We start from the raw sequence: 10,578 nt of genomic DNA, 5'->3' as shown, positions 1-10,578 counted from the left end.
TATTGGAGATGACTCGTGGGCTCATATCGTGGCTCTGCCACTTTATTTGTGTGACTTTGGGCAAGATATTTACTTCCCTGAGCATTAATTTCCTTGTCTGAGAAATGGGGATATTATCTTCTTTGTAGGGTTGTTGTGAAGATTTAAGGAAGCACCATGAATAATGTGCTCAGGAGTTTGCCTGGCGCAAAGTAAGCACTCAGTAAATGGTTGCTACCCTTTCCCCAAAATAATAATCAAGGACTGCTCTGGTCAGTTTGTCTCACAGATATTTCTAGACTTCACCCTGTCTTCCCCAGCCCTCAGCTACAGCCTTAGTCAAGTGCCTAACCTGGGTTCCTGCCGCTAACCTTACTCCCATTCTGGCCTTTACACCGGGGCTTGGCAGACTTTTTCTGTGAAGGCCAGATGGTAAACATTTTAGGCTTTGTGGGCTAGGCCGTCTCTGTCGCAACAGCTCATCTCTGCCATTGTGGGCCAAAAGCAGCCATAGACAATACCTCAAAAAATGGGTGTGGCTGTGTGCCAGTGGAAGTTTATTTACAGGTACAAGTGACGGGCTTGATTTAGCCCAAAGGCCATATTTTCCAGCCCCTGCTCTGCACTACTCTAAGTATGCCTGCTACATCACAGCTCTGATGCTATCGTTCCCTTGCACGAGTGACAACCTGTTGTACACAGATGCAGTTTAAACTCCTCATCATGACCTACAGAGTCATTCATGATCTGCCCCTACCCGTCCTTCCAGCCTTCTCTCTTTATACTTTTCCTGCTTATACCTTTGAAACCTGGGTTCTTCTAGCTGTGCCAACTACTGGTGCCACGCGGTCCCTTATTTGCATGTTTTACACGTGCCTGGTCCTTCTGCTCAGAAGCTGGCCTTCACTCCAGTTTCTTTACCTGCCTGCTTCTCTCATTCAAGACTCCACCTGGGTCACTTTGTCTAGGAAACCTTTCCTGCCGGCCTCCAGTCTGGGTTGGGGGCCCCTTCCTGCAGACCCCTTCAGCCTCCTTTCATATTTCTCTCTGGGACTGTGTATGGCCTGCACTGTACTGACTTATGTAGTTTCCTTCACTGAAACCAGAGCTCTTTGAGGACAGGGACCACATCCTTTGATCTGTGCACCCTAATAACTGAGTCCACTCCCTGGTGCATAGTCAGGACTCAAAAAATTATTTGAATAAAAGAATGGATGTTTTAAAAGACTTATGAAATATGCTGAGATTCAGAAGAAGATATATGCAAGTAAAATTTTATTTAGGCTATGAACTAATAATACAGCCCAGGAGCTGTTTGTTATTATCAAGAACCTTTTGGGCACAGTGAAATTTTAAAACATTAAAAAGTAATTAGAAGTATATAAATTACTGTGTGCCAGGAAATTAAAATACTATCAGCAAATTTATAAGAAGATTCTGATGCAAAACACACGCTTTTTCCCTTGTGCTCAGTGGGATGGCCTTTGGCGTAACTCAGCTATTTTGCCCACAGACTGCTTTTCTTGTTGCAGTTCCTCGTCTCCTCATCATGAAGGACATGGTCAGACGTCTGCAGGAGCTGCGACACACCGAGCAGGTGCAGAGAGCCTACGCGCTCAACTGCGGGGAAGGTGCCACGGTCAGCTATGAAATTCAGATTCGCGTGCTGAGAGAGTTCGGTCTGGCAGATGCTGCTGCAGAGCTCTTGCAGGTGGGAAGCGGCATTCAACTGTTTAAAGTGGGGCGCCTCGATCATTATTCAGCAGTGCTTTAGACCCCCCCAGGAGCCCTCATAGTCTGCCTCTTTGTCTTCCCACACTGCCTCTAGTGTCTTGGATGAGCTGAAAGCCCCCCTGGTGAGAGGCAGTCTGGTAGAGTAGATGGAGCACAGGCTCTGCAGGGAGAACTGGGTTTATGTCCTGGCTCTGCTGCTTACCAGTTAGTTAACTTGGACCAGTTACTTAACCACTCTGAGCATTAGTTTCCTTACCTGTAAAATGGATTGTGGTGAAGAGGAGAGGTGCTCTCTGTAAGCAGCTATGTCTCTCTGCATAATAAGCATATAAATGGGGACTGCTGAAAGCTCTTGGTGTGTGTGCCCAACAGGTGAAAGAGGAAGCAGACGATTGTGACCCTCCCCTGCCGTCTCCCTGATGTGGTCACCCCACTGCCATACTTACAGATCTTCCAGGTCCCCCTCTTTTTCTTCTCTCTCCCTCACATTATGAGAAATTTTCTGCCTGATGGGTTAAACTCTGTAAGCATGAGAATGAAGGAATGGGTGCTTTTTTTTTTAAACTAGCAGGAAAAAAAACTCATTTCTAATAATTGTTAGGTACTAAAGCGGTGACACTGGTTTTGCAATGAAGATAGAATGTGTAAAGTAGCCTGCTCCCAACCACTAATTCAGAGCCTAAAATACAATTCAAGTCCCTCTGGCTGAGTGACTGAACTGTTTTCTCACCACTGACTCCAAACCCTGAGTCTTCAAAGGGGAGCGTGCTGTGGTGTTCTTAGGCGAGGCAGCAGGCCATTTGTAGGTTCTTGACTTTCATTTTTTGCTGTGGTTTCCCCCCTAAAGTAGGTAGTCTTATTTTCTATTCTTTTCTGTTCTCTTTGTCATCCTAAATTGTATCTTAATTTGATATCTTAAGTTATATAAAAGTTTTATAATTTAAGTATTCCCATGTAATGTTTATCACAATATTAATCAGACTTGGTCATATGTAATAGGTAAGGAATTGTTCTGTAGTTTTTACCTCAGACTGAGAGTGTACAGCTCTTTTGTCAGCAAGTTCTAGGAGGATCCTCCCTTGTATGTCTTTTCTACCTTTGGTGTCTTGTGTTTATTTTATTTTCTTAGCAAAGACATAGTTGGATTAGGTTTTATTTCCTGGTTTTGTGTTATCACATAATCTTGCCAGAGATTACTGACCTGCTTGCTGGAATATCCAGTTAAGCAGCTCTCCTTGACAGCTGGGTCTTAGGCTGCAGAGGCCACCCTCGATCCTTTTGTACTATTATTAAGGTAATTTTTCCTTGGGCTTCTGGCCTAGAAGAATATGCTTGCCTTTTACTCTTGCTGACCGTGGTTTTCTTAGGTACTCACTTAACTCTCTCAGCCAGTAAATTTCCATCTAGGAAATCTGCTAATAAATGTTCTAACTTTTTTTTTTTTAATCTTTCTTAGAATCCTCACAAGTTCTTTCCTGATGAACGTTTTGGGGATGAAAGTCCGCTCTTGACAATGAGACAGTCTGGGAGATGTCGAGTTAACAGTACCCCCACTGCAGAAACCATGTTTACAGATCTGGACTCTTTTGTGGCCTTCCATCCACCCTTGCCCCCTCCACCGCCTCCGTACCACCCCCCGGCTACCCCAATCCATAACCAACTCAAAGCAGGCTGGAAACAGAGACCTCCCAGTCAGCATCCTTCACGTTCGTTTTCTTATCCCTGTAATCATTCCCTGTTTCACTCTAGAACAGCCCCTAAAGCTGGCCCCCCTCCAGTCTATCTGCCAGGTGTTAAAGCAGCAGCACCTGATTGTACCAACCCTGCAGCACTGGGGAGGCAGACGGTAGCCGCCGCCGCCGCCTCAGCAGCAGTAGCATCTGAGAAACAAGTGGTAAGTCAGTACTTGCATAACTTAACCTAAAATGAACATTTATGGAATATTAGAAGCAATTCCCCTGGCTCCAAGAGCCCTACTGGGACTCATCAGTGCCCAGAAGTGTTACTGACAAGCTGAAAGCATAGACTTGAGGGGTATGGCAAAGGGGGAGAGAAGGAGAGTGTAGGTGAATGAGAAAGGACAGGGAGAGAGACTGGAGGTGTCTGTGGTGGGCGTGGTCGAGTCCCGTCCTTATCCTCATGTTCATTTGCGGGTGTTCGGAAGGGCTGCGGTTACTGGGCGATACAATGGATGTTACAAGCTTCTTAGTGTTCTATTCAAGCATGTGTCTAGAATCTGTCCCTGAATTCTCTTCTGTATACTCTACTGTTCTACGAAATGCTCCGAAGGGGCAGGAAGGGGAAGTTCCTTAGAGCAAGTATACCATCAGGAACAATGTGGCAAGAGACTCCCCATTCAGAAAATGAGCAGTCAGTCAGTCCTCATGCTTGTCTCTGCCCATCAGAGCGCTCACTGACTGCCGATCACAGGAGGTAGTTTACTAGTTGCTAGTAAAATTAGGCAAGATTTCTTTACTTGATTTTGCACTGCATTAGAGGTTGAATTTGTTTTATATAATACATTTGGGGGAAAAAAAGTGATTTTTAACTCTTCCTGCTCAGTCACACCACACTGCATCAGTAGCATTCAATATAGAGAAAAACAAAAGATGCATATATTAGTTCAGGGAATCTTCGTTAGAATACAGCTTTTTGGAATCTGTGGACTAATGTGCACCTTGGGTCAGATTGGGAACCTTACTCACCTACACCCTTCTCCCTGCTCTCCCTGCTGCCCCTCTAAACCCCCAAAAAGAAGGAGCAGCAAAGGTGGATAGTGTTTGATAAACCATTTCCCTGTCTTGTTGGCCTGGCTGTCAGTTCTCCAATTAAAAGAGTCCTACTACTTTACATCTTAAGTAAACTCTCTATAAAGGTAGTCAGTGTGTATGTTCGTTGCAGTCTTGATTATAATAGGGAAACGCTGAAAAGAAGCTTAATGTCCAGCTGTGGGAGAATGGTTAAATAAGGCATGGCTCACCAATACCGTGGAATAGTACACAGTAATTTAAATAGTAATCTCAAAGAAGATTTAATGACAGAATTATGTATGCACTAAATTTTGTGAAAATTAATATATGTGCAAAGAAAAACAAAGAGAAATACCTCAAAATGCTAATAGTGGTTATCTCACAGTAGGTAAGGTTAAGGTGGGGGGTTTTTTGCCTTTATATAAAGTTTTCTGTATTTTTATCATTCTTAAAAATAAGCATGTATTACTTTTATAATGAGTAAACAAAATCAGTGAACATCATTTTTGCAAACAGGGAGTTGTGGGCCTTTTTCTTTTAACCCTCCGTGCTTTGTTTCTGTTTGCAGTGTACACAACCTGTGCTAAATGAGCTGATGCCAGATATCGCCATGGGTGTGTCCACACTATCACTCAAGGACAGGAGGCTTCCAGAACTTGCTGTGGACACAGAATTAAGCCAGTCAGTTTCTGAAGTAGGACCAGGGCCTCCCCAGCATCTATCGTGTATTCCACAGAGGCATACACACACATCTCGAAAGAAACACACACTAGAGCAAAAAACAGATGCTCGAGAAAATCAGCAGGAATATCCGGATTTCTATGACTTCTCGAACGCTGCTTGCAGACCTTCTACTCCTGCTCCTGGCAGACACACCCCTTCCCCTTCGCAAGGTGGATATTTTGGTCCCGATTTGTATAGCCACAGTAAGGCTTCACCAAGTGGCTTAAAGTCAGCCTACCTGCCTAGCCAGACCTCTCCTAAAAAGCAGGAAGAAGCCAGGAGAGAGTATCCACTTTCCCCTGATGGGCGTCTGCACAGACAAAAGAACGAGCCGATACACCTCGATGTGGTTGAGCAACCTCCCCAGCGGTCAGACTTTCCCTTGGCAGCCCCAGAAAACACCGGCGGTGGTCCGGCCCCTGTGAGGGGACGCACAGCAGCAGAGACCGACCTGACCTCTGGGCTGACCCCTAGCAGACCTTCCCATTCTGCGTGTGGCTCTGACGCTCCGCAGGAGAGGCCCAGTGGAAGACTGGCAGACGGCGAGCCCCTGGGCCGCGGAGCTCAGCGGGGTACTGATTTGGAAAGGGAAGACTCAGTGAGCAGAGGAAGGAGGTCGCCCAGCAAGCCAGACTTCCTCTACAAAAAGTCCGCCCTCTGAGCGCAGCCTCCACGTCGTCTGTGCCTGAGCTGTGAAACACCCCCTTGACGATGCAACCCGACAACTTAGAGGCCAGCTCGTTGATGCCAGCTGAGACTCAGTTTCACATTATTTTATCCTAGCTTTTGTATATACATGTTTATTAGACATGGCATGCTGAGAGGGTTATTTTGAATGCTGCATCTGTCTATTTTGTGTTTGAAAAATTGTGTGGGGAAGCATTTTTAAGAGCAAGCAAGCTGGCACTTTTTTTTCCTCTTTAAAATGATGGAATTTTTTTTGCACTTGTACATTTATTTTATCTGTATTGATTTTATATCAGTATGTTAAACTTGATTGCCACATTTAAAGGACTGTATTTTCATACTTTTTTGCATTTTACCTTTCATCTACCAATTTCCACGTGCATTGGAATGCACACTAAGATGTATTTTCTTATGAAATAGCTCTGTGTTTATTTTTTAATTATAGAAATTCCAAAGAACAGAACATCAAAACGCTCCTCTCTTTTCAGTAATTGTTTTAGTTCAGAGATCTTCCTGCTCAATCTCCATACATCTAATGTCATTCTTTTTTAATAAGTCTTGGGAGCTAGTCTTCATTCCTCCAGCAGGAGTCTGGCCAGGATCCTGAAGTTTTCTGGTTCGGTAAAGAACAAGAAGGAGAAAAGCCTTTTGTGCCCAGGCAAAAGCTAGTGCTTTATTCACAGAGTGGACACTGTCAGGATCGTGTGAATTCTGGTAGTGTGGATTGGGGTGCCACCCAACGAGGTTCTAAAGAGATGGGATTTCTTGGGGTCAGGAAGCAGTGGAAATAGCGAAGTGACTTAAAGGTGGCACCACGCAGTTTCTGGTTCTGCACTTCGACTCTCCAGCTGCGAAGGCGCAATGACTGCTTGCTGCCTTCAGTTGTCTTGCTCTCTGTGGGAAAAAACAAAAAACAAAAGGGCTTCAGTCTTATGGATGTCATTTGGTGTTTGTAAGCATTAGTTTTCTTTTAAATGTTTTTCAAAGTGTGTCTGAACTTTGGTGTCCTATAAAAAGTTGTTGTATAATGCATAATGCTTTGTCACCAAAAAAGAAAACAAAACTTTTTTTTTCATTGAAACACTACATGTCCTACTTGAACTCCAGTGGGGACGCTGGTTTGGGATTTTACTGAACCACTGAGCACACGGGGTCTTTGAAGACCCTCTCCCTTGGAAGGGCAGTGTGTGAGCTAAGGACTGTTTTTTTCTTACTCTCCAATGTAAATATATTAGTATTTGAGTTTTTAAATCACTTCAACATTATTCGAGTATTCACTTTGTATTTTTACAAACACATACACACGCAGCCGTAGCACTTAGAAGAAAAGAGACGTCCTGGCCGCTCCCTCCCGTGAAGGCTGTTTGGGAGCCTCTTTTCTATGTATGTGTGTGTGTGTATATATATATATATATATATATATAAAACTATGAATCACTCACACTCACTCGGAAACTATGCAGGGCTAGGGAGCCTTTACAAGCTACCATTTAAATGAATTACATGCACTTTTAAGTAAATAGGTTTCTATTGGGTGTTAACAACTCTGATTTCTCCTGAAACTGTAGTTTCTCTTACAGTCTTTTCCCACTTTACCCTGTGGATATACACTCAGGAATAATCTGACATTTAAAAAAACCCTAACAGTAGATAGTCTCAAAATGGGAACCACGTCAGTGTCTCTGTGCACACCGGCAGACCGCTACCACTCGTTCGCTGCCTGACTAGTTAGCTGCTGCTGGTGCACTCGTGTTGGTGACGTCGCATCCTGGCTCCAGGGCCCCCAGAGTTCACGCTCGTCTACTGTAAGGTCCGCTACGCAGCGCCTTTGAGGCTCCTTTTTTTAAAGATAGAAAAACATAGGACTCTCTTCTCATTTTTAGGAGGTTTGACTCTTTATAATAGATGATGGTGTCTTTTGAAGCCAATCTCAGTCTGTCTCTCTTCAGAAACAAAAAATTGTTAATTCCACCATATTGTCTAATGTGTGTTTATATACGTTATTGACATGAATTATTTTGATACTGTTTTAAATTTCTATTCTGGGCTGGTACTGCAAATAAGAATGAGTAGAGCTAATTTGGGTGGAGAAAAAAACTTTCTCATCTCTGACCTGTTTTTCTTTTTTTAAAACATTAGACGAGCTATTGTTGCCACACATTGATTTTTCTGAAAATTTATTAAATATTCTTTCATATTCCCAAAATATAATTCTAAAAATAAGTGGCCACGGTTCATAGTTTTGTTTAATTTGTGAACTTTGCTTGTAACCATTTAGCAGCTTACCTGGCTAAACTGTGTGTGTAGAGAGAAACTTGCTTTAGTCTGTGGGATCGTGGGCTGATGTGACGTGCAGAAGGTCCACGGATGAGGTTTGTGTGTGTTAGGGTGGGTGTCGGTGGGCTTTCAATGTAGCTTGTGAAGTATGGTTGATAGGGTAGATTGAATGGCTATGTGCCTCTGGCTTTTGAACCCATCTATTCAATCTTTTTTAATGCTTACTAAGCATTAAAATCTTGTAATGCTGTACTAAGGTAAATGTGAAGTCTGAGTAAGATTGCTCTCAGAAAAAAACATGTATAATAGAAATTTAGGCCACAGGACCTGCCATTTTATTCAGTGTAGAAATTTCACGAGAACCAAATCTCAAAATACCAGATCTCCTCTTGAGGCCACGGACAATCAGGCCGTCAGACAATCGCCACCTTTGGTGCCCGCCGTGTTGAGGTTAGAGAACTACCATTTAGATCCTGGAGCGATCCACGTGTATCCAAGATGCTGTTGATCTTTTTCTCATATTTTTGTTTTAGGTTTGTGATTTTGATGAATAATTTAAGTTCTGACTTCTAAGGGAAAAAAAATAGCATGAAAAGCAAAAATTATTCCTGAAAAGTAGTTGTTTGAATTTTCCATGTTCCATACCCTTTCTCCACTCACCCGGTTAGCTTTCTCTAGGCACGTGCCCTGGACCTCAGCTCTCCTGACATTTCAGTAACCAGTTAGATTTTAAGGATTTTGAATAAGTTCTTTATATTTGAATCTTTTTCTGGAACTCTCTATGAAACCTTACCTAATTCTTGATTTTGCTTCCTCAAAAACTTTTTTTGTTATGATTGCCGTCTTTTATTGGGTTTTCTGTTGACTTCTTCATGTCCTAGCAGTGAGCACTACTTGTCCATCTGAATTAAGGCGGTGATGCCCGGAGTGACAGGGACAGCGCATGCGGCAGCAGCCGTGCGGCTCCATGCTGACCCCACGCATCAGTCTCCAGAGGGGAAGGGCTGACATTTCCCATGACTGTTTGGCAAAATGTGTGTTTTCATAACGTTTAATCCACCTTTTAGGGGAGGGTATGTTTTATGAAACACTTGTAAGATACTTGTTTTGCAGTTCTAAGGCATTTCTGTCTTTATCTTGGGACTGAACTCAAAGGGAAATGTTTGACTTGTTAATTATTTGGTTGACTTTCAACTCTGTGCGGACAGTTGCTGCTAGAGCAGCAGTGATGGGTGCTATTCCCGGTTCTGCAGTGCTTTACTTCGTCTCCTAAGTAATTTGCTTTCAAACCTCGTTACAGATCACCTTACTAGAAGAATTACTGTCACATGCTAGAAGATACTTTACTATTTTCCATGAACACTGTTGTACGAACAATGGTTTATAAAATGTTAAGTTGTCTTTTTGTCCTATAGATTGCAATAGCTGTTGTGTAATTGTATTGGCAAGTCTTTTTGATTTTATTTTTCCTCTAGAAAACCCTCAGACCATGTGTCAATCTTCCATATTCTGAATATTATAATGCTGTGGCCGTTTCTCTGGAAAGATTACTTGCAAGTGTGTGTCTTGAAAATAACCTCTTGTGTTTGTGTGTTTATGTGGATTCTGAGAGGTGGGATAAGCTCTGGAAGCTTCGTCGGGTACCTGCACGTGACTGTCGCTGGGTTCCGTGGGCAGGTGGTGTGGAACCCTGCTCGTAGGTGGGGCAGCTGAGAGGGAGAGATTCCTGAGCTCCATTGCTGTTCGTGCACCACGTCTGTGCTTCAGACGGGTGGTGCCCTCCACACACTGCATTTCTTGTGGTTGTGCTGTTACTGGTATAAAGTCAAGTGCCTTCAATGCTAAAGGCTCAGAAATTTTTCTTAAACTGATTTCATGTCCTATGCAAGTGTTTTCTACAACCTGCATAACCAGTACTTTGTAAAACTTGTTTACGCTTCAATTGTACATAGTGTTTTTTAAAGAAATATATAGTATTTTTATTTAGGTACCTCCAAACTTGAATTCGTCTGTGTGAAGCATTGTAAAACGATACATTTCTCTTTTGAGTATCATTACAGTTGTACAAAGGTTTTCACTGGTTCTATTTTTCTACTGTTACTGATGAGCATGTAACACTGACTATCCTACACATAGTTGGCATTTCGAATAAATGGCTTGTCTAGAACCTGCTGAGTTGGATGCCGTCTGTTTTAGCAGGGCAGCACGCAGCCCTCCGTTCCGGCACCCCTTAGGGTACGACTGGGAGGTTTCCTCGGAGAGCTGCCCTCTGTTTCTAGGATTTCAGTTATTCAGAGGCTTTTGTTTATTATTATGGTTTTCTTGGAAATACTATGTTTTCATCTGAATCAAGTTTATTATTTTCTGTTATTTCATTGGGGCATTTCTGAGAGATCTCATTTTAAAAACATGAGCAAAAAGTGTGCCC

The 10,578-nt window shown here is 43.0% G+C and overlaps 1 protein-coding gene across 2 annotated transcripts in view; it reads left to right on the top strand.

Annotated features, from left to right (window-relative positions):
• Positions 1 to 10,317, top strand: part of BTBD7 (BTB domain containing 7) — an 88,425-nt gene extending 78,108 nt beyond the window's left edge. For both annotated transcript variants that reach the window (XM_046647351.1, XM_046647350.1), the window contains exons 9-11: positions 1,512 to 1,690; positions 3,170 to 3,607; positions 5,032 to 10,317. In XM_046647351.1, the coding sequence (XP_046503307.1) occupies positions 1,512 to 1,690; positions 3,170 to 3,607; positions 5,032 to 5,847 (1,433 nt within the window). In that variant the 3' untranslated portion in view covers positions 5,848 to 10,317. The remainder of the gene's footprint in view (positions 1 to 1,511; positions 1,691 to 3,169; positions 3,608 to 5,031) is intronic.
• Positions 10,318 to 10,578: the final 261 nt, after the last annotated feature.

The sequence above is a fragment of the Equus quagga genome, chromosome 20 (assembly GCF_021613505.1).
Source record: "Equus quagga isolate Etosha38 chromosome 20, UCLA_HA_Equagga_1.0, whole genome shotgun sequence".
NCBI classification, from domain to species: Eukaryota; Metazoa; Chordata; class Mammalia; order Perissodactyla; family Equidae; genus Equus; species Equus quagga.
Note: the sequence above shows the minus strand (reverse complement) of the source record. Positions and strands in the feature narration are given on the sequence as shown.